Raw genomic sequence first — 27,953 nt, 5'->3', positions numbered from 1 at the left:
GTGGCCGATGTTATATCAGTACAGGTACCGCTTACCTCTGATTGGACTGACATACCTGCAGCATGCCAATGCCCACACTATCATACTAAATATGTACCACGACTGCACGGATATGACGTGCCTGCTCATCAATACTAAACAGGCTCTGCTCATGCCTGTGTCCTTTCTAACACTCATAGCTCCTATTGCGCTGACGCCCATAAGATGCATGCGCAGGAGGGCACTGTCGGTAATATGCTACAATATGGCTAAATATGATGTTCCACACCTAAAAAGAAGCAGTCAATCAATGTAGACATAAATGGAGACAATTGGATGGGATACTTATGAGCCATATCGAGGCTTTCTATATGTTAACCCAAATAGATATTGTAATGACAGAGTGTGGCACAGCACAGGTAGAATATAGCCAACAGCTCTAAGAACATATGTCTAGGGGCATGCAAAATATAGAGACTGTCAAACTGTCAGTTCCAGAAATAGAATCATAATAAAAAATAAAACATTATAAAGCCTATTTGTAAATATTATTTTTTATTACTGATACTTAGAGAAGACCGTAGGTTAGTTACATAGTTAGTATGGTTGAAAAAAGACATACGTCCATCAAGTCCAACCAGGGAATTGAAGTGAAGGGTGTAAGGGGATAAGGGGAAGGGATGTAGTTTTATAATTCTGCATAAGCATTAATGTTATTTTGTTCCAGGAATGTATCTAACCCTGTTTTAACGCTGTTAATTGTTCCTGCTGTGACCAATTCCTGAGATAGACCGTTCCATAAATTCACAGTCCTCACGGTAAAGAAGGCGTGTCGCCCCTTTAGACTAAACCTTTTCTTCTCCAGATGGAGGGAGTGCCCCCTCGTCCTTTGGCCAAGACCTTCAGACATTTCTTCTCAAATATTCAAAAAGGGGAGTATTCTTCAATTCTTCATCTTGTGGAGTAAATCATAATTGAGGTGGAGTACATAAAAATTTCTAAAACAGAGAAAATACCATAAGTTCCAATGTACAAAGCTTGATACTAAACTTGAGCAGGCAAAAAGGGGAAAAGAGAGAAAAAAGGGAAAAGAGAGAAAAAAAAGGGGAAAAAAGAGTAAACATAGAAAAAGAAAAAAAGAAAAACACAGTAAAATGAAATAAAGAAGAAAAAAAAGAAAAAACAAAGACAAGAAAAAGGAAGAAAAGGTAAAAAGAAAAAAGGAAATGAAAGGAGAAAAGGACATGTAGCAAAATGTATTTGCATAAACGGTTTAAGACTAAAATCAACATTATGCTCCCTAGGATATAATGTGTCCAATCTATGGATCCATTTTAATTTCTTTTGTTTCAGAAGTCTTTCCTGGTCTCCCCCCAATCTCAATGGTGGTATATGCTCAATGGTGGTATATGGCATACATTATAGTCAGCTTCCACAAAATACTTTAGTAGTGGTAAATAGTGTTGAGCGGCATAGGCCATATTCGAATTCGCGAATATATGGACGAATATTCGTCATATATTCGCGAATATTCGCATATTCGTAATATTCTCGTTTTATTTTCGCATATGCGAAAATTCGCGTATGCGAAAATTTACATTTGCGGAAATTAGCATATACAAAATTAGCATAAGCGAACATTCGCAAATGCCAAAATTATCATATGCAAATTTTTGCATATGCGAAAATTCGCACACCAGTATCACACAGTAGTATTAGAGCCTTCTTTACACCACACAAGCGTGAAGCAGAGAGGGATGATCACTGTGATGTGTACTGTGAAAAAAAAAAAAAAAATATTCGTAATTACGAATATATAGTGCTATATTCGCGAATATTCGCGAATTCGCGAATATGCGATATTCGCGAATAAAATTCGAATTGCGAATATTGGCGAGCAACACTAGTGGTAAATCAATTTTTCCTCCTGTGCAAGTCGTGTCCAGTCAGTCTCACGTGGCATTCATATGTGGTTTGCCCACATAATGAAGGCCGCATGGACATTGTATCAGGTACATGACAAAACTAGAACGGAAAATATATCTGCTGTGAATCTTGATTGGTCTGCCGGTGTGTGGATGGTTAAAACTATCCCCTTTGATAATGCTATTACAATGGCTATAATTTAAACAAGGAAAATTACCAGATTTTAAAGTGGGTAATACAGTTTGGCTCAAGCTGTTTTTCAAACTCCCTATGTCAGATTTTACTAGCCAATCCATCAGATTACAGCACCCCGTGTCCCCACAACCCTACAGCCAATTCTAGAGCTCTGTCAGAGTGTCCATCGAGCTCACCAATCTGACAAAGTCTTTCTTTGGTTGATAAGTTGGGCTGTGTGCCCACCTTTATAATGGCTAATGCTAAGGGCCTGGAGCCTTAAGTGTAGGGCCACATGGGAGGCGTCTCCATCCCTGGGAGCAGTTTGGTACAAGTAAGGGTTACAATAAAAATAAAAATATATACATATAGTGTGTGTTTGTTAATATGCTGGGTATTGTTTGGATACAGGTGGGTGCTGATTGGTTACTCACCTTGTATCCAGGCAGTTGTTCCTGGCCAGATGTTGCCGCTGTCCTTGGATTGGGCGCTGGGCAACGGCGGGAATTTTTTCTTGTTTATAAATATAGGTACCGGTCTGGTTCCAGTCAGAACCCGGCATTTCAAGAGTGAAGAACCCTGTGTCCGCGGCCTGTGAGAGATGGATAGGAATGAAATGATGCCCTCCGGTTCCAGTAAAAGAGCTGTACGAGCGGCTGCTGAGAAGAGCGGATTCGGCCGGTGGTGAAGAGTGGCTCCAGAAATGTTTGAGCCTTTCACTTACCGGCGGGAGCAGTGGTGAGGTGAGCGGCGTGTCAACATCCTGGGGAGCAACGGAGGCGGAGCCGAGACTGGAAGTCGCGTCGGCCCCGGTTGCTGATGTCAGTAGCGGCGTGTCGTGGAAGCGGTGCCGGTGACCGGAGGTGACTCCAGGCCTGTTCCAGTGGCACCTCCTGTAGGGCGCAGGTCTCAGCGACAGACAGGGAGGCAGAGGAAGCACTATACGCCAACATCCCTGGTGAGTGCAAGTCGGGGAGGAGGCGGTCCTGGTGTAAGAGGACAGCGGACCCCGCAACGTCTGACCGCCGGACAGGGTCCCCAAGATTTGGTGGCTTTGCAGCATCCCGTGGCAGTAGCAGGCCCATCTTCTGGTTTAGCAGCTCCCGCCCCCGGCCCGTGATGCTAGTTCTGGTTCCTCTGTCTTGCGCAAATCCACCCCCCTTTGGGCGCAGGCAGGGAGCTAGTGACATTTCACCCTCCTATGATTGCCAGACCTCTGCCTCCTGTGGGCCCAGCGGCTAATGCCCCCCCTGAGTCGGCCATGGGTGAGTGCAGCAGCTCTGTTTCCAATCCTCAAGTTGGGTTTGATGCTTAGAATTTATTGCCAGGTAATCAATTGTTGTCTGGGATGGCGTCTTTCTTTAATATGCTCGCTGCCATTATGGCCATTAACCCCTTAAGGACACATGACGTACTGGAACGTCATGTGTCCACTCCCGATCTATAACGCGGGGCCACGGCGTGGCCCCGCGTCATAGCGGGTCGGGCCCGGCCTCTAACAACGGCCGGGACCCGTGGCTAATAGCGCGCGGCATTGATCGCTGTGCCGCGCGCTATTAACCCTTTAGACGCGGCGTTCAAAGTTGAACGCCGCGTCTAAAGTGAAACCGAAAGCATGCCGGCTAGCTCAGTGGGCTGTTCGGGATAGCCGCGGTGAAATCGCGGCATCCCGAACAGCTGACAGGACAGCGGGAGGGCCCCTACCTGCCTCCTCGCTGTCCGATCGCCGAATGACTGCTCAGTGCCTGAGATCCAGGCATGAGCAGTCATGCGGCAGAATCATCGATCACTGGTTTCTTATGAGAAACCAGTGATCAATGTAAAAGATCAGTGTGTGCAGTGTTATAGGTCCCTATGGGAGCTATAACACTGCAAAAAAAAAGTGCAAAAAAAAAGTGAATAAACATCATTTAACCCCTTCCCTATTAAAAGTTTGAATCACCCCCCTTTTCCCATAAAAGAAAAAACACAGTGTAAATAAAAATAAAAATAAACATAAATGGTATCGCCGCGTGCGGAAATGTCCGAATTATAAAAATATATCGTTAATTAAACCGCACGGTCAATGGCGTGCGCGCAAAAAAATTCCAAAGTCCAAAATAGTGCATTTTTGGTCACTTTTTATATCATGAAAAAATGAATAAAAAGCGATCAATAAGTCCTATCAATGCAAAAATGGTACCGTTAAAAACTTCAGATCACGGCGCAAAAAATGAGCCCTCATACCGCCCCATACACGGAAAAATAAAAAAGTTATAGGGGTCAGAAGATGACAATTTTAAACGTATTAATTTTCCTGCATGTAGTTATGATTTTTTCCAGAAGTCCGACAAAATCAAACCTATATAAGTAGGGTATCATTTTAATCGTATGGACCTACAGAATACATATCAGGTGTCATTTTTACCGAAAAATGTACTACGTAGAAACGGAAGCCCCCAAAAGTTACAAAACAGCGTTTTTTTTTTAATTTTGTCGCACAATGATTTTTTTTCACGCTTCACCATAGATTTTTGGGCAAAATGACTGACGTCATTACAAAGTAGAATTGGTGGCGCAAAAAATAAGCCATCATATGGATTTTTAGGTGTAAATTTGAAAGAGTTATGATTTTTTAAAGGCAAGGAGCAAAAAACGAAAATGCAAAAACGGAAAAACCTCCGGTCCTTAAGGGGTTAATACCGGGGCACAAGGGGTTAATGCTGGGCATCCCTGTGCTGCAGCATGGGTTAATCCACCCACTACTGTTGGGAAGGATAATATTTTGGCTAATGCAAATGTTTCTCATCTATCTGATCCATCTGTATTTGATGTTGCTATTACGGTGGTGTTTGCTACTAATGCGAGTTCTGTTGATACTAGTGCTAATATTGTTTCCATGGTTACTAATCCTTCTGTTTCCGAACAGGATAATACATCAGTAACTTCTGTCGCTGCTAACATTCCTGTGATGTACCAGTCTGTCCCAGAAGTGTGTCTGAAAGAGGCTATTACATGTGAAGTGTCACCGCTAGGTTATCATTTGGCTTTGTCTGTGAAAGAGAAAATTTGGAAGGGTGAATTTGTTGATTTGTTTTCTTTGCTTCCATCTTTCAAGGAGTCTGCTAAGGATAAAGTGGAGAAGGAGGAGGATAAAAGGAAGGTGGCAGCAATGAAGACATTCAATAATTGGTTACAGGCATTTTGTATTTTTTTCTGCAGTTATGGGTGAGAAGTTTCCGCATAGATGTGCTGCGTTGTTCCAGCATTTAGATATTATTTTGGAAGCTTATCGAAATTTTGGTTGTTCGGTGTGGCCCATCTATGATGAAATGTTTCGTCAGAAGCTGTCAGTACACCCATCAGTTACGGTAAGTGGGGACAAAAGGATATTGGTTTATGGATCAATTGAATGATTCCACAAAGGGGTAGAATGGTTCTGGGCAGCACACCTCCTTCCTTTCGAAAGGGTGTGTGTTTCGCCTACAATGAATCGCAATGCAAATGGCAGTCCAATTGCAAGTACAGATATGAGTGCTCCCATTGTGGGGGTACCCATCCACTTTCCAGATGTTTCAAAAAGAATGCATTGTCCTCCCAGCAGTAACCCTCTATCAGAGAGTCCCTTTCTAAGAGCTTGGACGCCAGTGAAGATTCAAAACATGCGTCCTTGGCTAGAGCCTTACCCAGACAGAGCGAAAGCTGAGTTGTTATTGAAAGATTTTACCTTTGGTTTCGAAGTACCTGGATTTTCTGGTCTGGGTTGCTGCTGGGTGGATAATTTGAGGTCAGTCAATTTAAATCCTTTAGTGGTTCAGGAAAAAATCGACAAAGAAGTTAGGGAAGGTAGAGTGGAGGGACCTTTTCAGTCCCCTCCTTTTCCTAATTTCAGGCTATCTCCTTTGGGCCTTGTTCCAAAGAAGGAGCCCAACTCTTTTAGATTAATTCATCATCTATCATATCCTCTTCGTGGTTCCCTGAATGATTCTGTTGACCCTGGAGAGTGTTCAGTTGAATACGCTTCTTTTGATTCTGCCTTAGTTTTGTTGCGGCAGTTTGGTCGTGGTACTTTGCTCGCCAAGGTGGATATTAAATCTGTTTTTCGGCTGTTACCAGTTTGCCCTAAAGGGTTAAATTCTTTAGGTTTTCAGTTTAATGGTTATTTTTGTTTTGATAAGGCACTGCCCATGGGGTTTTTGTTGTCATGTTTTATTTTGAGAGTTTTTCCACATTTCTAGAATGGGTGGTTAGTTCTTCTTTTCAGGGAGGAGGGCTCTTACATTATTTGGATGATTTTTTGTTTTTTGGGAAACAGGGTACTAATGATTGTTTAGATATTTTTTCTTGTTTTGTACGTATTTCTCAACATTTTGGTATACCTTTGGCTAGTGAAAAAACTGTGCTTCCTTGCACTAGGTTAGAATTTTTAGGGATTGTCATTGACACTGTTGATATGGTTTTTTGCTTACCCCTTGAGAAGATTCAGAAAATGTTACAGTTGATTAATTTTATGTTGTGTAGGAAGAAAGCCACGCTTAAAGCTTTGCAGAGTTTACTTGGTTTATTGGTGTTTGCATCAAAAGTGGTCCCGATGGGCAGAGTCTTTTGTAGAAGGCTTTATTTAGCTACTAGGGGCCTTAAGTCCCCTAGGGCTCACATTCGCTTAACAAAGAGTTTGAGAGAGGACTTATTGTTATGGGCAGAATTTTTACAGGTTTTTAATGGTGCTTTGGTATGGCAACACGAATTTGTGGAATTGGGCTCACTTGGGGTTTTTACTGACGCTGCAGGTTCTTTGGGTTTCCGTGCATTTTTCTCAGGTCATTGGTGCGTGGAACCTTGGCATGATTCTTGTGTTAAAGCGGGGTTAGTTAGGAATATAGTTTTGTTGGAGTTGTTTCCGGCGTTAGTCTCATTAGTTATTTGGGGTCATCACTTTAGGGACCATAGGATTATTGTTCATTCAGATAATAAAGGTGTAGTATTTGCTGTTAACTGTTTGTCTTCTTCTGATCCAGTTATTAAATTACTTAGGCATTTAGTTTTGATTTGTCTTAAATTAAACATTTGGTTAAGAGCTAAGTATGTTAAAGGAGTGTCCAATGTAATAGCTGATGCCTTGTCTTGCTCTCAGTTTTCTAGGTTCTGAGAGTTGGTGCCGGATGCAGATCCAGTGGGTGTAGCTTGTCCGGAACACCTTTGGGATCTGGTTTGGGACTAGCTGAACACTACCTTCATCAGTCTATTGCGCCTAAGACATGGTCGGACTAGAGTCGGTCTTAGAATTCATGGGTACAGTTTTGTGTCGACCATGCTAATAATTATCTGGTGTCTGATGGGGATGTATCTCTTAGTTTTGTGTCCAGCCTGTTATCGGGGATGTGTCCCATAGTCAAATTCACAAGCAGTTATCAGGCATTTCCTTTTTTTCAGAAGTGGTTTGGGGTTAGGTCTATTTTGTCCTTTTTTCAGGTCAAGCAAGTTTTAAAGGGTTTTAAATTGGCTAAGTATAGTAAGGATGTTCGTCGCCCCTTTAACTATTGTCTTTTGGAGCAGCTTTGCTCAGCTTGTTTTCAGGTTTGTTTTTCGGATTATGAGGCACAGCTTTTTTCCACGGCCTTTGTTATTGCGTTCTTTGGTGCTTTTAGGATCAGTGAGCTTGTTTCACCCAACAAAGCTAGTTTGTCCCCGTTATTGTTCTCTGATGTGTTTTTGTATGATCGTCATGTCTCTATTTATGTTTCTCGGTCAAAAACAGACATAGTTGGTAAGGGTTGTTTTATACATTTTAACAAAGTTAATGACATTTGTTTTTGTCCATGGCGAACTATTTCCAAATTTCTCTCTCTGCGTCCTTCAGGTTTTGTTAATTTTCTCATTCATTTGGATGGTTCTCCTTTGACAAAGATTAAATTTAACGGCGTGTTGAAAAAATGTTTGTGTTTCTTGGGTTTGGGTAGTTTTCAGTTTAGCTCGCATTCTTTTAGAATTGGGGCTGCCATTGAAGCCTCTTTATGGGATCTAGACCCGCAAGTTATTAAAAATATTGGTAGGTGGTCTTCGGATAGATATCGGAGTTATGTTCGCCCTAACTTGGTTTTGATTTAATTTTTTAGGTCCATCTGCTAAGGTGGTCTGGATTTTAGGCCATTCCTTCGTTCGTTGGGCAGCTGAAAGAGCAGCTTCTCGAGTTTATACTTTGAATCTGGGTTTTCAAGAAGAGAACTTCAACATCTTCTGGTGCGGAGTAAGTGGTTTGCAGCTCTGCCATATTTGGGACGTAATTCTTAAACATTCTGTTGTTTGGCCTTGCCCTGATATAGTTATAATCCATGCAGGGGGGAATGATATCGGCAAGGTAAACATAGCAGTTTTATTTTCCAAACTAAAAGCGCTATTTTTGGAGCTCCAGTTATTGTGGCCCTCTTGCACGATGTGCTTCTTGGAGATTGTTCCGCGTTTGCTTTGGGCGTCCAAGGAGCTTAACTTCTTGGAGCGCATTAGGAAGAGAATCAATAGAGGTATGGCCCGTTTTATGAGGCGAGTGGGGGTTTTTTCATTTAGACATGTGGCTCTTGAAGGTTTTCTCCCAGGTTTTTACCGCTACGACTACACACACTTGTCAGATGTGGGTAATGATATATTCAATCTGGGTCTACAGACCCTAGTTGAAAAGGCCCCGGGTCTGGTGGAACATGGATAGGAGGCTATCCATGTTGTATGGGTGTCACCCAGCTAGGCTGGGCGGACAGGTGGTAAGAATCACATTAGTTGGTATTCTGTTATTTAATATTTATTATTACAGTTTATTATTCTGTTATGTTATTGGTTTCCCAAAAAAATGAGGACCGCTGCCTAGTTTATCCAAGCAAAGTGTGTGTGTCTTTATTCTTAGTTTAAGTATTTTAATGATAATTATCATATATTTATTTGCTCCCTGGGTATGGAGGCTAGCCCTCCCATGCTAAGGGCCTGGAGCCTTAAGTGTAGGGCCACATGGGAGGCGTCTCCATCCCTGGGAGCAGTTTGGTACAAGTAAGGGTTAAAAAAAAGATATTATATATATATATATATATATATATATATATAGTGTGTTGGTTACTCACCTTGTATCCAGGCAGTTGTTCCTGGCCAGATGTTGCAGCTGTCCTTGGATTGGGCGCTGGGCAACGGCGGGAATTTTTCTTGTTTATAAATATAGCTACTGGTCTGGTTCCAGTCAGAACCCAGCATGTCAAGAGTGAAAAAACCCCGCTCACTCCCCCCCCCTTTTTATTTAGCCTTTCCTTGTCGCGGTCCGAGTTTGTTAAGTAGGGTGTCACTCAGCTAGGCTTGGCGGACAGGTGGTAAAAATCACATTAGTTGGTATTCTGTTATTTAATATTTATTAATACAGTTTATTTTTCTGTTATGTTATTGGTTTCCTTAATAAATGAGGACTGTGGCCTAGTTTATCCAAGCAAAGTGTGTGTGTCTTTATTCTTAGTTTAAGTATTTTAATGATAATTATTATATATTTATTTGCTCCTTGGGTATGGAGGCTAGCCCTCCCATTGTATTTTAGATTTGTCTTTGTATTCTATGTCAACCTTAAGTAATTCCCTTATACCGAGAGCCATTTTAGGTTTTAAAAAAGCCTGTAATAATCTATTTTAATATGTTGCTGATAGCAACCCAGTTTTCCATAAATACAGAAACCATAGACCCAAATCTTCACACAGACAGATTTACTGTAGGTAAGTAACAATTTTAGTAAGTTATAAGTTATGATATTGATGATCAGATGAGACAGAAATAAGGAAGTGGGCAGGTTTTATTCTGGTGGGGACTTGTCTGGATACCCAGACTAGACATGTGGAGCACCACATAAACCACAGGCCTACAAAATAGTAACATGAATAACAACTTACAGATGCAATACAACATCCCCTCTCCTCCCACCAGCATTCCCAAAAATAGACTCAGATCTATGCCAGGCACATACACAGCTCTTTAGGCTTAATTCCACCTTAGATCTCCAACAGAAGAGGCAATGCACTCTACCAAATGATTATGATCTGTCTTCTTTCTTCTGATAAAGACACTTTGGCTATTCAATGAAAGGTATGAACACAACATGACTCTAACCGTGCTCTTGAAAATGATCAACAATCTACAAACCAGAGGTGAGAATTGTTCAAAAAACATTAAGATCCACACTGATTCAATTTCCTCTACAGATTTCCATGTTTTGGTATCTTAACTGGTAAAGGACCATTACTATTGGTTGCATCTTGTCAAAGTAACTCTACGTTGGAGTAAGTACATTTACAGTATGTTGTGTGCCTCTGGTGTTTTTTCAAGAACTGTTCTCATGCCTGATACTCGTAAATAATTCTTCAGATTATTATTATTCATGTAAGCTACAATATACAACAGTATAACAATTGTGACACAAGTAGAATTTGGGACAACTATTTATTGATAGAGCTCCTAAACTTGGGGACAAGAAGGGTCTATGAAGCTTAGAGATGACATGGGTAAAAAACATTTTTTTAATCTTTTGCCTGATTTACATCCACAGACAACTACGTGAAAGTTTCATGAAGCTAAAGCTACGGTATGGCAGAGACCTATATGCAGTTGATATTCACTGAACTGTGGAGTAGTAGTATATTGAGCACATGATGGACGATTAAGAAATGTATAGATTGTTCATAAGGTCTACCAGAGAATGAAACTATGTAGAGCAAAATGATCTAGGAAATGATGTTAAGAAAAACTATGAAAACGCTACAAAAAACTATACTTGTGTGTGTGAAACCAACCTAATGGAGCTGGTAAGTTAACTTAGACTGAAGCTCTGATAGTTAAATAGTCATATTCCTTTGTGAGGTTCATACTGGACATACATAGGCAAAGAAGACTGTAGTTATTGATGAATATCAAGGAAGGGATTGGGAATATCAAGGAAGGACTTTTTTTTTACACTTCTTCTTGTTGGGTCCACCACTGGATTTGACTCACTAACTGCATCAAAAACTACACTGCCATTTTTGTGAGTTGTTGACATAAATACGTGACTGGTGTAGCTAAGTAAGGTATATGAAAATAAGGTGATCTCGTAATGATCATATAACTTGTGACATGCTTAGCTATTCTGCTTTGGAGAGCAGCAGTAATGTTTATGGCATATTCTAGCTCTAGCAAACTTCATAGATAGGTAGCTATGATTACTGAAGATGTGATAGCTATAATACTGTTCGTGTAATAAGGGAAATGTAGTGAGAATTACAGATAATTATATATCTGCAATGAGCAGAAAATTTGGATTATTATGGAGCAGCTGGAAAATGAACCCATTAATAGGTATAAAAAGCTATAGAATATTCCTATTGTTTCTTACTATCCATTGGACCTATGCTAGTAATTATATAGCAACTATCAGAAATGTGATAGCTATCTGGTGAGATGGGTAATTGATGTACTGAATGGTTAATACAGGGTCAATATCTGTCCATGGTTTTAGTTTAAGCAGCAGTGAGGGTTAGGATGATATGTTGCTAGCATGCATTGGACCTATTCTAGTCATTATACAGTAGTTGGCCAGTATGCATCAACTAGATAGTGGGCTGAGAAATGGATCTATACAATGTACATGGTTAGCACAGGTTAGTTTTCAGCCCATAGTTTTAGTTTTATTGGTGATGATTATGTTGTCTTACTAGAATCCACTGGACGTATGCTGGCAATTCATAGCCGCTAGCTTGTGAACCAGGGAGATTAAGCTACTGGAAATAAAAGGTTAGCATAGGTTATATCTCTGACCATGCTTTTATCTTTAGTGGTGAGGATTAGGACTCTCTGATGCTAGTATGTATGGACCTATACTAGTAATCACATAGTAGCCAACATGTAGACAATAGCTAGCTGGTGAGCCAGGGAAATTGGTCTGTTGAAAATAAATGGTTTGCATGGGCCTGTCTATCGTTTCAGCCATACTTGTGAGGATTAGGACCTTCTCTTGCTAGTATGTATTGAACCTATGCTAGTAATTACATAGTAGCTAGCCAGAAGACAATAGCTAGCTTGTGAGTCGGGAAAACTGGTCTGTTGAAAATAAATGCTCTTAGTTTTAGCTTTTAAAAATGTTTTTAGGATCTCTAACAAGTATCCACTGCATGTATGCTAGTAATTTCATAGCAGCAAGCTGGCGAGCCGGCAAAACTGGTCTGTTGAAAATAAATGGTATATCTCTAGTTTAAGCTTTAGTGGTGAAGATTAGGACTCTCAGTTGCTAGTTTGTATTGGACCGTTGCTAGTAATCACATAGTAGCTAGCCGGTATACAAAAGCTTGCTGGTCAGCCGGGGAAACTGGTCTGTTGAAAATTTAATGGTTTGCAGGGGTTATATCTCTGTCCATGGTTTTTGCTTTAGTAGTGAGGATTAGGACTATCTCTTGCTAGTATGCATTGGACATAGGTTATTACAAAATAGCTAGCCAGAGGACAATTGATAGCTGGTTAGTTGGGGAAACTGATCTGTTGAAAATTAATGGTTAGCTTGGGTTATATCTCTGGCCATGGTTTTAACTGTGGTTGTGACCATTAGGACCCTCTCTTGTTAGTATGTATGGAACTATGCTAGTTATTACTAAATATCTAGCCAGAGGACAATAGCTAGCTTGTGAGTTGGGAAAACTGATCTGTTGAAAATAAATGGTTAGCATGGGTTAAATCTCTGGCCATGGTTTTAGCTTTAGGACCCTCTCTTGCTAGACCATTAGGACCCTCTCTTGCTAGTATACATTGGACCTATGCTAGTAAGTACAGAGTAGCTAGCTGGTATACAATAGCTAGCTGGTGATCCAGGGAAGCTGATCTGTTAAATATAACAGGTTAGCATGGGATATATCTCTGTTTGTGATTTTAAATGTAGTTATGAGAATTAGGATCATCTCTTGCTAGTATGCACTGGACCTATTGTAGTTATTACATAGTAGCTAGCCGGTATACAATAGCTAGCTGGTGAGCCAGGGGGGAATTGATCTAATGGAAATAAATGGTTAGCATGGGTTAAATCTCTGGCCATGGTTTTAGCTGTAGTTGTGACCATTAGGACCCTCACTTGCTAGTATACATTGGAGCTATGCTAGTAAGTACATAGTAGCTAGCTGGTATGCAATAGCTAGCTGGTGAGCCTGGGAAGCTGATCTGTTAAATATAACAGGTTAGCATGGGATATATCTCTGTTTGTGATTTTAAATGTAGTTATGAGAATTAGGATCATCTCTTGCTAGTATGCACTGGACCTATGCTAGTTATTACATAGTAGCTGGCCGGTATACAATAGCTAGCTGGTGAGCCAGGGGGGAATTGATCTAATCGAAATAAATGGTTAGCACTCATTATATCCATGGTTTTATCTTTAGTGGTAAGGATTAGGAGTAAGGCCTTCTCTTGCTAGTATGTATTGGACCTTTGTTAGTAATGACATGGTAGCTAGCCAGAGGACAAAAGCTAGCTTGTGAGTTGGGGAAACTGGTCTATTACAAATAAATGCTTAAAGGTTTTAGTGGATTAGACTTTCTTAGTAGTATCCACTGCACATATCCTAGTAATTTCATAGCAGCTAGCTAGTATGCCGACAAAATTGATCTGTTGAAAATAAATGGTATATCTCTGTCAAGTTGTAGGGTTAGAATCATGTCTTGCAAGTATGCAATGGACCTATGCCAGTAGTTACAAAAAAAAACTAACCAGAAGACAATAGCTAGCTGGTAAGGAACTGGAAAATACCTAATGGAAATAAATGGTTAGCACGGGTTATATCCATGGATTTAGATTACAAAATAGCTAGCCAGAGGACAATAGCTAGCGGGTGAGTCGGGGAAACTGGTGTGTTGAAAAGTAATGGTTAGTACAGGTTATATCTGGCCATGGTTTAAGCTGTAGTTGTGACCATTAGGACCCTCTCTTGCTAGTATACATTGGACCTATGCTAGTAAGTACATAGTAGCTAGCTGGTATACCATAGCTAGCTGGTGAGCCGGGGAAGCTGATCTGTAAAAAATTAATGGTTAGCATGGGATATATCTCTGTTTGTGATTTTAAATGTAATTGTGAGAATTAGGATCATCTCTTGCTAGTATGCACTGGACCTATGCTAGTTATTACATAGTAGCTAGCCAGTATACAATAGCTAGCTGGTGAGCCGGGGGGGGGGGGGGTTGATCTAATGGAAATAAATTGTTAGCAAGGGTTATATCCATAGTTTTAGCTTTAGTGGTAAGGATTAGGAGTAAGGCCATCTCTTGCTAGTATGTATTGGACCTTTGCTAGTAATGACATAGTAGCTAGCCAGAGGAAAATAGTTAGCAAGTGAGTTGGGGAAACTGGTCTATTACAAATAAATACTTGAAGGTTTTAGTGGATAAGATTTTCTTAGTAGTATCCACTGCACATATCCTAGTAATTTCATAGCAGCTAGCTAGTGAGCCGACAAAATTGATCTGTTGAAAACAAATGGTATATCTCTAGTTTTACCTTTAGTGCTGAGGATTAGGACTCTGTTGCTAGTATGCATTGGACCTTTACTAATAATCACATAGTAGCTAGTTAGCTGGTGAGCCAGGGAAACTGGTCTGTTGAAAATAAATGATTAACGGTTAACACTGACTATATCTCTGTCAAGTTGTAGGATTAGAACCATCTCTTGCAAGTATGCAGTGGACCTATGCTAGTAGTTACAAAAAAAAACTAGCCAGAAGATAATAGCTAGCTGGTAACGCAGAGAAAATATCTAATGGAAACAAATGGTTAGCACCGGTTATATCCATGGATTTAGATTACAAAATAGCTAGCCAGAGGACAATAGCTAGCGGGTGAGTCGGGGAAACTGGTGTGTTGAAAAGTAATGGTTAGTACGGGTTATATCTCTGGCCATGGTTTAAGCTGTAGTTGTGACCATTAGGACCCTCTCTTACTAGTATACATTGGACCTATGCTAGTAAGTACAAAGTAGCTAGCCAGCATACAATAGCTAGCTGGATAGCCAGGAAAATTGATCTAATAGAAATAAATGGTTAGCACGGGTTATATCCAAGGTTTTAGCTTAAAGGGGTTATCTATGAAAAGAAAAACAGAGCTACTTTCTTTCAAAAACAGCTCCCCGTCTGTCTCCAGGTTGGGTGTGATTCTGCAGCTCAGTTCCATTGAAGTGAATGGAGCCAAGTTATAAAACCACACCACACCTGAAGACAGATCTGGAGCTGTTTTTGAAAGAAATTAGCTTAAGGCTTAGGAGTAGGGCTCATTTTTTAGCATGGGATATATCTGTTTGTGATTTTTAATGTAGTTGTGAGAATTAGGATCATCTCTTGCTAGTATGCATTAGGCCTATGCTAGTAAATACATAGTAGCTAGTCGGTATACAATATCTAGCTGGTGAGTCAGGGAAACTGATCTGTTAAAAAAAAGAAATAGTTTGCATGCGTTATATCTCTGTCCATGGTTTTAGCTTTAGTTGTGAGGACTAGGACCCTCTCTTGCTAGTAATTACAAAGTACCAAGCCAGAATACAACAGCTAGCTGGTGAGCCAGGGAAATTGTTGGTTAAAAATATGTGGTTAGCACACAATATCTCTAACCACTGTTTTAGCTTAAGTGGTGAAAATTATGATTATAATTATGATTATAATTTAACATGTAATTTTGCAAGATAGTAGCAGAGCAAAAAATAGAGCTATTTTTTTCTCCGCTAAACTCCCGTCCTTCTGGCTGGATTGCCGATGGAACTCCGAATAGTGGAGTCTGACGGCAATGTGAATGAGGCCTTACTAGTATGCTAAATGGTGAGCTTAGCTATCTGATCTTCTGAATGTGCATGGTTATGACAGGCCAGGTCTCTGCCCAGGGCTATAGCGTGAATAATTAGGACCATTTCATCTGAACATTCATAGGACTATGCAGGTAATTATATAGAGGCTGGATAGTATGCAAAGACTAGCTGGTGAGATGGGGAAATTGTTCTGCTGAATGTAAATTATTTCTGCCAATGGCTTTAGTTTTAAGTATTGAGGATTAAAGGGTAACTATCATTTAAACATGGCGCACTGCTCCAAGAGCCATATCTTTTCACTTCCACACCGCTCAGCTTAAGCAAGTGGTACACGGAACATCTGGAGTACCATAGACTTACATTGCAATTCCATATACAGCTCGCTTTAGCTGAGTTAAGCAGAAGTGGAAGGACATGGAGCAACAAAACATTTTCTTATGATAGTTAACCCCTATTAGATCACCTCTTCCTATACAGGTTAAACCTCTGCCCATGACTTTAACAGTGAGAATTACAACCATCTCTTACTAGAATCCATTGGACTTATGCTAGAATTTTAGCTAGTCTGTATACAATAAACTGGTGTTTGAAAATTCTGCTCTCTTTAGACTTTTTAGCTGGTGATCTGGGAAATTTGATCTACTTAATATAAATGGTTAGCTCAGGTTAGATCTCTGCCCGCACGTATTGCATTAGTGGTGAGGATTATAATTATTTCTTTCTGGTATCCATAAGAACTATTTTAGTAGTTATATGATGGCTTACCTGTATATAAAATATATAAAAGATATCTGATAGGCTGAGGAAAGTGATCTACTAAATGGAAATGGATTAAGGTTATTTTTTCCTTTTACCTGTAGGACCTATGGTAGTAATTATGTTGTAGCTAGAGTGTATGACACAGATAGCTGGTAAGTTTAGGTATTTAATACATTGAATATAAATGGTCACTACAAGCAACATTTCTGCCTATAACTTTGGCTTTAGTTGGGAGAAATATGACCATCTCATCCTATTATTTATTGGTTTGGGGTGGTTTTTAGCACGAGGCAAATGGGGAAAGTATCCTTGGCCCAGTCATTGGAAGCGGAGCCACCCCCTCCCCCCCCCCCCCCCATTTCTAGTAGCAGCTGCATATCCACACCCACTGGACAGCAGGTAGAAGCTTCCCTTCACCTCTCCCTCCTGTACCGGTTCCTTGGTCACCTCTTCTCCATGAAGCTTATTCTGTTGACAGCAGCAGCCAGGAGAGACTGGTAATTAACCTAAATTTACAGACAGCAGATTTTCTACAGCAATTGGCATATGCTTCATAAGGGTTTTTGCCTTTCTCTGGGTTAACAGAGTAGGCTTATAGGTTAAAATTAATGGATTCTTGTCTTTTTTTTTAACCTTACCAATTATGCAATTTTAGATCTTACAGAACTATCACAAAGCTATTAGAGGTTGCTGGTAAGTGGGTGAAATAGTCATAGTAACTACTGAACTTGCTGATATAAACCACATTTAGTAGGTTTAGTGACTATAGTCTAAATTATTTACAACAATTAGTCTGAATGAGTCTCAATGAATCTGATAGCTAGCTACGAGCAAACTTTTATTTTGTACATATTACTCCCCTAAGGATAGGGGATAAGATGTCAGATTGCCGGGGACCCGCTGCTGGGGACCTCTGGGATCTCGGCTGGGGCACCCCGCTATCATTACTGCACAGAGCTCTGTGCGTAATGACCGGCAATACAGGGGCCGGTGCATCGTTATGTCACAGCTCCGGCTCCTCGTGATGTCACAGCCCACCCCCTCAATACAAGTCTATGGGAGGGGGCGTGGCGGCCATCACGCCCCCTTCCATAGACTTGCATTAAGGGGACAGGCCGCTATTGCAAGCGGGGGCGGAGCCGTGATGTCCCGATGCTCCGGCCCCTGTATCGCCGGTCATTACGCACAGAGCGAGCATCCTCTGAGCAGTAATGATAGCACGGAGCCGCAGCGGAGATCCCAGGGATCCCCAGCAGCGGGACCCCGGCGATCTGACATCTTATCCCCTATCCTTTGGATAGGGGATAAGATGTCTAGGGGTGGAGTACCCCTTTAAAGTCATTATATGCATGTAGGATCTGAAAAAGGCAGATTGTGGGTGTTGGTGTAAGGAGAAGAAGTGTCTAGGCAGTGATTTCCTCTGCAGAAGTATCAGTTATAGGGTGGATAATTAAAGGGTAGCTCCTACCATCCAATTTTTTTTTTTTGCTAGCCCGTCCCCCCCGCTACGGCACTAGCCCGTACATAAGTACTACAACATATCAAAAAATAAAGTTGGTGACAGTGCCCATTTAAAGGGAACCTGTCATCACTTTCATGCTGCCTGAAACACAAGTCATATATGGGTGGTCCCCAGCAGATTCTCCCCACCCCACTAGTCTTGATTAATAGATCTCTTCTTTTTTGGGAATAGGGAGAGATCTACCAAGCAAGTGTGGTGTGTGGGGGGGGGGGGCACAGGGGACCACCGTGATGCCTTGTTGTTCAGGCAGCATGAAAGTAATGACAGGTTCCCTTTAAATAAATTATAGAGTACCTCCAGAACTACAAAGTGTGGAGATGATTAATCATAAGCAGAGATCAGAGATTAAAGTTATGTTCTACCAAAGCAAATCTATTTTAGTAGAGTTTGCTGCAAATTTTGATCAAACATTTCACCTTTACAATGTAATGTCCATGTGAAAATCCTCCACAGTCTTGGTGGCAGACATCACAGGATACCTTCACCCAAAAGGGTCAGAGCTATTTTAGAGGCATAAGGGGGGCTACACAATATTAGTTTTATTGTTATGGCTTATGGTGTGTATGCTGCTACTTACATTCAAACATGGCAAAATATGTATGGTTGTCCTATCAATACATATATATCAGCTGCTCCTAAATACTGTATTTTTATAACCACAGACTTTTTGCCATTTATTAAAAAGTTTAAAAAGTTAATTGTAAAGTGAATTTCTACGACAAATAAAAAATTGTGTTGTTTTTAAAATAAATTGGTTTACAAATCTGTATTGACTTGTTACTGAATTACTTTATCTTTATTGTAGTCAGAGTGTTATTTTTCTTACACAGAGCTCCAAATCCCCTACCATGACATAGATTTAAAATATAACATGCTGGCCAACTGCAGCTGTCACTAGAGGGAGTTTAGGAGATCACCCCATAATAAGACAGTATACAGTAAGCTACCATGCTCCTTCTAGTGGTAACTGCAGGTAAGTAAGATGTTATCCTTAAATGGGCACCGTCATTAAAACTAATTTTTAAATATACATTTAAATATACATTTTTCTATGTTTTATTTGTGTTTAAAAAAAGCTGCCACTAGGTGTCTCCCTACTTTCCCAGAGCACATTTCCCCCCATTTCTTGCACAGAGTTTGGACTCCTGCTGGCCTGGCAGAAGTCCAAAATCAGGAAATGCAGTCTGGAGTGCCGAGGGGGGTGCAGCCTTATCCAATCAGAGCTCATCACACACTGAACTGCTCTGGCTTTGTGTAGAAGAGTGAGGACCTTATTGATCTATATTGGGGTCTGCCAGTTTCTGCTGAGTTATCTATCTTTTTGACCGGAAAAATAGTGCTAGATGCAGCACAATTTTTCTGTCAAAAACAACTGGCAACGACAACTGGCTCCATGCACGTGGTACAAGCTGAAAGGTGATCTCTACCAAACAAAAAAGAGAGATGGACACTTGGCTGTTTACAGCGTTGTCAAACAATAAATATTTATCACCTATCCACAAGAGAGATTATTTATTTCTGATCACTGGGGGCTCCAACGATCAATGATGTTCCTTCCCACTGCATGACCACAGTGAATAGGCATTTAAAGGAAGTGGCGCTTGACCAAAAGCTCTGCCAGTTAATTCAATACCAGTGGGGCTAGTGGAAACAGCCGAGTGCTGTATCTGCTGTCTCTGTTAGTGCTATAGACTTTGAATAGGATGGCATCACTCCATTCAAACTGCCATTCTGGGAATAATGGGGATCTCAGCTGTGGAGCAATCGGATATTTATCACTTATCTAGTAGGTGATAAATGCCCACTGTGCACCAACTTTTAATAATAACCATGGAGAGCCATCTCTTGTTTCTTCTCTCACATGTGGTGACAGTGGCCAAGATTTCTCAGTAGGATCTTAAAGATATGCTATAAAGGACATTTCTCAGAACGCTCCTTTAAATAAAATGTGCCCCTGTGTTTGTGGAGCTTGATGGCTTAGTGGTTAATATGATTGCCTTTGCTGCATTAGGGTCCTCCTGGCTTCAAATCTGACCAAAAATATTATCTGCAGAAAATGTGTATGTTCTCCTTGTACATGTGTGGGTTTCTTATGGATATTCAAGCATACAGTACATGCCAAATCATAGGTTAACCAGAGTTCTGTGAAACATGGTCCTAGTGTATTTTAAAATTAAAGGGTAGCTCCCACCATGCTTTTTTTTTTTTTGTCCCTGCCTATTTACATTTTTTTACTATATTAAAAATGCTTTTTTTCTAGTGTGCTCACTACCAGGCAGACTTCCCCAGCAGGCGTGACGTCACTGATGCCTGCTGGGGGGTCCGACTTCCGCCCTTAGTTCAACTATACAGGGTGCCTCCAGCTGTTTCACCACTACAACTCCCAGCTTGCCCTGACATCTATTGGCTGTCAGAGCATGCTGGGAGTTGTAGTGGGGAAACAACTGTAGGCACCCTGTGGTGAAAACAGTCTCAGCCGCAGCTGCCACACATCCCGCTCCCCCAGGCCCCGCCGCGCAACACCCCCCATCCTTCTCCCCCCGACCACCCGAAAAAGACATTCCGCTCCCCCAAAGTATTATAAGACCTCAGATCAGACTTGCCCATCCGGAGGATCAGTGAAGCAATGAGTGCGCGCGCTGCCTCCGGACAGGGTAACGGGGGTGGGAGGGCGGGGCCGCAAGAGAGGCCAGTGGAGCTGGCCAATGCGCGCAGCCCCAGCTATCAGCGTGCTCGCTCTCGCCTGTATGATTCACAGGCGGGAGCGAGCACCGCAGTGACTGAATTTTGACTCATTGCTAGGCGTAAATGAGTCGAAATTCAGTAGTGACGTCACTGCCGAATGCATTCGGCCACTAGGAGGGCGACCCCTAGTGGCCGAATTTAAAAGTGACTTTAAATCACTTTTTTTTTATTAAAGTATATTAGAGATATGTTGTAGTACTTAAGTACTACAACATATCAATTTTTAGATTTCATGACAGTGCCCATTTAAATTGTGATCTACACTGGGGACATGATGGATGGCAATCTGTATATAGCATTGCAGGATATATTGGACCTATTCTAACAGTAAAATAAATGCCTTAAATATTTTCTAACATGTTTTAACACCAATTCATGAGATCAAATGTTTTCTCTTGCAGTTGAGATACTTATCCCACATGTCTTCCCACTGACTGCAGTCGGACTGACAACAGATGGCACTCACACTATTGCATGTCTGGTAAATCGTTACTTCCCTCAACCTGCGTCTGTCACATGGAGCACAACTAGTGGGGAGAACGTATCTAAAGTTAAAGACATCACTACCCCACTAACTGGAGATCCCCCAGCATATAATCTTCTTAGTCAAGTTACAGTCAGTGATAATGACTGGAAGAGTAAGACTTACCAGTGCAATGTCAGCCATTATTCCACCAGCATTAGCAAAACTATTATTGAAGGTGAGTAATATAAATAGATAGATAGATAGATAGAATACAGTGCTCTGCTATCTTTGTCATGCCCACAAAATCATATGGGGTACAGCACACATGTTTGACTGCGGCCGCATTCAAACTGGGAACACAGTACCCAATTCTTGGGGATCCCAGTGGAAGTAAATCTAGCAGAGATTCATCACCTATTGGCACATGATAAGTGTTGATTTAAAACTCCTTTAAGGCCGCATGAACAAATGACAATATACAGTGCCTATATTAAACCTCCATGTACATATTGTTTTTCCAGTCAGATTCTCTAGGACCACCCAGATATGCGCTGTCTAATAGACGGCAATGCATTTCCGTGCAGAGTCCGCAGAAATAATGGACATGTCTATTCTTTCTGCGGACACTGGAAGATGAATTTCCATGCCAGATGTTTCTGGCACAAAATTTCTGCTATGTAAACAATGCAGCAGAATCCCATTGAAAGCAATGGGACTCTGCTGCTGCGGAATCTCCATGTAGAATTCCACTGCGGAATTCCAACCATGTGAACATGGCCCTAAAGGACCATCCAGCCTCTGTGCACAGACATGTAGACTGTATGTGTGTTTGAGTGTATGTATGTGTGAGTATATGTATGTGTGAGTGTATGTGTATGAGTGTGTACGTGTATAAAAGTGTTATTCATTAGACAGTGTTTGAAAAACAAGAAATAAATTAATTTCTTCCATCTGTCAGTTTGTAACGTTTCACCAGAGGCACCAAGCGTCCACCTTATGCAAGGAACCTGCCCTGAAAGCAGCAATGGTGAAGTCGAGCTCACTTGCCAAGTGTATAATTTAACCTCCCAGGACGCCACAGTGAAATGGTTTGTCAATGAAAATGAAAGGAGTTTCCCAAAAGACGAACTGGAACTAGGAAAATCCCAGAAGCACTTTTTTAGTTTGCATAGCACAGTAACCATTAATCAGTCTGAGTGGAACAACGGTGTTCGTGTGAAGTGTCATGTGACAGATCCTAAAACGGGGAAAACGGCAGAGGACACAATTAAGAAGTGCTCAGGTAAGGAATGACAAGAACTAAAATATTGCCTATGTGCATTAGATGTTTTAGTTCTAAATGTAAAGCCAATCTTTCTATTTGCATACCTGTTTCAGAACTTCAGCAGATATAGATAAAATATTAAATAGATTTTCTGAAGTTTTTTACCTGCTGTTGGACATGGAAACTCAATGTCTTGTGGCAAAAATACACACTGAATACCGTATTTTTCGCCGCATAAGATGCAAAACTGGGGGGGGAAAAGTTGGTGCGTCTTATAGGGCAAATACACATTAAAACTTGTCCTATCGCAGCGGTCCCTGCGGCCATCAATGGCCGGGACTCGCGGCTAATACAGGACATCACCGATCGTGGTGATGGCCTGTATTAACCCTTCAGACGGGGCGATCAAAGCTGACCGCCGCGTCTGAAGCGAAAGGGACACTAACCCGGCTGCTCAGTCCTGCTGTTCGGGACCTCCGCGGTGAAATCACGGCATCCCAAACAGCTTACAGGACATTGGGAGGGACCTTACCTGTCTCCTCGGGGTCTGCTCCTTGCCGGGATCCCCTGCATGGCCGGCGCTCTCCTTCGTCGTCATCACGTCATTGCGCATGTCGTCCCGTCATCCAATAGGAGCGGCGTGCACAGCGACGTGATGGCGGCGACGGAAAGCAAGGATACCCGGCAGCAGAGACGTTCTGGAGTGACGGGGACGCGGCGAAAGCGATGGAGGGCGACACCAGGGCAGCGGTGATGGGTCCGGAGCGGCGGGGACATGTGAGTATTATCTCCTATACCAGTGGTTTTACACCTGCGGACCTCCAGATGTTGCAAAACTACAACTCCTGGCATGCTGGGAGGTCCGCAGGTTGAAGGTTCAGAATCTTTTTTTTCTAGATTTTCACCCTTTAAAATTGGGTGTGTCTTATATGCCGGAGCGTCTTATATGGCGAAAAATACGGTAATTTTACATAATGTCTGCATGAACAAAAATAAAGGCTAATTCCACAGACAGATTTTGTTATAAACTGAAAAGATACAAAGTTCCAATCATTATATTAATATATCCCTTTGTGCTGGTATGTATATAGTGGCACAGGTTGCTTTGCACTAAAAACTGACAATGTTTACACTGATACAAACTAAAATGGGAAAATATGGCAAACAATTGTCATCTTGGTATAGATGCAGTGGTGGTCAATATAAGCATGAAGATGCCAGTTTAGCCAGACAGTGCTACAAGAAAACAATTGGATTAAGTTCTATATTAACATAATAAACATCTAATGCAACATTGTAAAAATATGTGATGTCTTTTATCCAATAGACAACTTCAACTGTTTGGGAATTAATGTGTTTATGGTGGAGCCGTCTATTGAAGATCTCTATGTCCATAATACTGCTCGGATTGCATGTGTGGCTACCAACCTTAAAGATACAAGTGAAAGCTATTCATTTAAGTGGAGTTATCCTGGAGTATCTACCCCTACTTTTCAAACCGAAGACCTAGAGCTGCAAGAGAATGGAACTTACAGTGTGCCCAGTGTCCTCACGGTTTCCCCAAATGTTTGGCTGCAGCAGACAGAATTTACCTGTGTATTTTACCACAGTGGACTCACAGCACCAATCATTACTACAATTAAAAAGGAGAAAGGTAAGACACTGAAGAATATTCCTATATGAAAGGGTGAAACAAGCAACCATAGGGCAAACTTTCCATAGGAAAACTCAAAAGGGAACTTGTTCAGCATTGGCCATTATTAGCAGCAGGTGGGACAAGAAAGAGAATATCCATTGAGCCCTGTAGATGTTCCTCCTTTCCATGGCCTACAAGTGCTCTGAATCCTACAAGCCACTGCCTCAATTCCATTCCCTCTTCTGTCCGATCTGTGAGGTTCCTTTCATAGTGTAGTTGGGGTTTCGGCTGGAGGTCCCATAGAAAATTATGTTTTTTCTCTATAGATAACCATACAGTAAGTGATGAAGCAGTAATATTCTGATGCTTCACTTTAATATGATCTCAAATAGATATAAATAATAATACATGTAATATTTAACAATTAAAATCATATGATTAGTTGAAACTTTTTCTGCTTGGGCCTAACCAGAGAACAAATACCAACAGTCAGCACCCATTATAACTCTGTAGCAGGGTTAAAGAAATACCAATGTGCAGTGTCCATACTATTTTCTGCAGCAACAGGTACCACAATACAGGCCACATAATATTTCCTAGCAACATTAAAGGGGTTCTCCACCCCTAGACATCGTATCCCCTATCCAGAGCATAGGGGGATAAGATGTCTGATCGCGGGGGTTCCGCCACTGGGGACCCCCGCGATCTCGGCTGCCGCATTCCAGACACCCGATGCATGGAGCAAATTTTGCTCCGTACCAGATGACTGGCGATGTGGGGCAGAGGCTCATGACGTCATGGTCACACCCCACTTGTGACGTCAGGAACATGCCCCCTCAGTGCAAGTCTATGGAAGGGGGCATGATGGCTGTCACGCCCCCTCCCAAAGACTTGCATTGAGGGGGCATGGCCATGACGTCACAAGCATGGGTGCGACCGTGACGTCATGAGGCTCTGACACTGCACCCGATGCTCTAAACGAATGCTGGGTACAGCAGGATAGGGGATTAGATGGCTAGGGGAAGAGTACCCCTTTGAATAACACAGTGCAGCACAATATAGCTCCCAAGTAGTTCCAAACACCAAAGTGCAGAAATGTCAAACAAATATACCTCTCCAGATGCCCCAATTACAACAGTACAGCACAATATACCTCCCCAGAAGTGTCATACAAATACCACAATGCAGCACTAAATACACCCCAACCACTCCAAACATATGAAGTGAAGCAGAAAATGCAGCACAAAGTTAAATGTATAAGGAGCAGCATGCAGAAAAGGAAATTTTTTTCTGCTGTATAAGACTAATAACCAGGGAAAGTATTTTCTGACAGCTATAGTATAGAAGAAATGCAGAGTACTCACCAGGTACTTGAATCAGGGGCTTCTATATTGCGTTTCAATATAGTTCGGGTTCACATGCAGGGGAGCAGGATGGAAAATATGCGGGGTATTCAAGCTAGCCCGTTTGAATACCCCCGCATGTTTTCCATCCTGCTCCCCTGCATGTGAACCCGAACTGTATTGAAACGCAATAAAGAAGCCCCTGATTCAAGTACCTGGTGAGTGCTCCGCATTTCTTCTATACTATATCTACCTCACTGTACTACATTGAATGGTTAGCACCAAACAGGTAGCAGGTGCGGCTTCTAGGGACTGTGCTTACTTGTCGGAACAGTGTCCTATCTATACAGCAGCATATGGATGGTTCGAGATCACTTCTTCCTTTTTGTATTTTCTGACAGCATTAAATATCACTAGTTAAGCAGCCGATACTAACCGATACTAGCTTCTTGGCAAGTTTAAATAGTCTACTAACCAAGCCGTTCTAGAGGCGCAATAGCATACTGTGCTTATATGTAATTTCTAGGTGATTGCTACTAGACAGACGGATGAGTACATCAATGTTCAAATACATGCACCTCTCAGCTACTGCAAGGGGCAAATGGAGAAACATACCCCTAGCCTTTTTCTTTGCATGGACATATCGCTGTTCCTCAGGGTCTCAAACAGATCATACAAAGAGGGAGGCATCTCCCAGCTGTAAGGAGGGGGCTAGAACACTGAGAACATGACAGTGAAGCTGTGAAGGAGGAGAGGAGCCAAACTAATCAATTGGCTGTGTGAGAGTAAAGAGCTTTCTAATGGGCTCTACTACATGCAAGTACAGTGCCATGGCAGTCTTCTTCTTCTTGAGTACTGCTTGATAGTGTTGAGCGCGAATATTCGAAATGCAAATTTTTACCGCGAATATCATCACTTTGCGATTTCTCGAATATTTAGAATATAGTTATATATATTCGTAATGACGAATATTCATTTTTTATGCAAATTTATGCTAATATTTATGCGAATATTGGCACTTCCCAACTGTACACTGATCCCTCCCTTCTTTTAAGTGAAAGATATCATTGCGCATGCGTACTATGCAAATTTCATTTCAAATTTCCGCATGGAAGAAAAAAGAGAACGAACATAGCGAATATGCGAATTTCGCGAACATAGGACAAATATTCGTCCATATATTTGTGAAATATCGCAAATTTGAATATGGACCCTGCTGCTTATCACTACTGCTTGACACTCCTTTAAGCATGAAATAGGCTACACTGGTTATTGTGATCTCTGAATGGTATGGACTTCACACTCTGAGAAATGTTTTGTGATTTTATTGTTAGTACTTGTCACTAGAAACCAGTCTTGGTCTCAACAGGAAACACACTCATAAGATTGCCACAAAAGAGAATTTTGAGTGAATTTAGTGAATTTTAAATCTGGTAGATTTTTATACATCTACAAGAAACTAAGAAATAAATATTATATACATTCTATACACAGAAACCAAGATGTCCCGACCTGTGGTTTTGGTTTATCCACCATCTGAAGAGGAATTAGCCCAAAAGGAAGACTACACTTTGCTATGCATCTGCCACAACTATAAGCCCAGAAAAATTTATGTTGGTTGGACAGAAAATGATATGGTAGTATCCCAAGATCAATACGTCAACAGTGAACCAAAGCTTGAAGCCAACGGGAACACATACATCACTATTAGCAAACTTACCATTTCAGCTAGTGCTTGGGAATCAGGAAATATATACAGCTGTGTGGTGGGCCATGAAGCCAATCCAATGAATATTTTTAGAAGACCTGTGGACAAATCCTCTGGTAAACCAACAATAGTCAATGTGTCTGTCACTATGTCTGGAACCGACCTGTCTTGTTCTTAATATGTCACTTATAGCATCCTCCACTTTCCTTCTACCATACATTCCTGAAAAATCGAATACAGAAGAACTAAAACCCTCCTGTCTTTCTGTATAAATTAATGGATGTTTTCCCCTTTGTCTTTCTTACTTGTGTTAATTGTATATCCTGTAAAAACCCCTTTGTATTTGTGTTTTATGGTGAAAGTGGTGGATATTTTGTAAAATAATTGATGTTGCAATAAATTCTATAAAGACAAATTTCAGAGATTGGTACAATGTTCTAACCTTGTAGAGCATGGCATTGGTTGATTTTGCTTGAGAAAGGCTTATTGCTTCTGAGAAAAATTATTGTCAGGAGAAGAATTGACAGATGACATTATAAGACTTTTCTCCAGTAGATATTATTAGCAAAATCAATCATTTCTGTAACTATTACAGAAAAACAGGTTTTTCTTTAATTTTAGCAAAGACAGATC

The 27,953-nt window shown here is 41.2% G+C and overlaps 1 gene segment (V, D, J or C); it reads left to right on the top strand.

Annotated features, from left to right (window-relative positions):
* Positions 1-91: 91 nt before the first annotated feature.
* LOC130362937 (Ig heavy chain C region-like) lies at positions 92-27,728 on the top strand. The segment is given in 9 exon segments: positions 92-229; positions 4,988-5,286; positions 5,951-6,140; positions 7,531-7,635; positions 8,236-8,305; positions 21,305-21,604; positions 22,328-22,651; positions 23,961-24,287; positions 27,107-27,728. Coding segments are annotated over 9 exon segments (2,145 nt in total).
* The last annotated feature ends 225 nt before the right edge of the window (positions 27,729-27,953 follow it).

This window comes from Hyla sarda, chromosome 1 (assembly GCF_029499605.1).
Source record: "Hyla sarda isolate aHylSar1 chromosome 1, aHylSar1.hap1, whole genome shotgun sequence".
Lineage (NCBI taxonomy): Eukaryota > Metazoa > Chordata > Amphibia > Anura > Hylidae > Hyla > Hyla sarda.
This window is presented reverse-complemented; position numbering and strand designations above follow the sequence as displayed.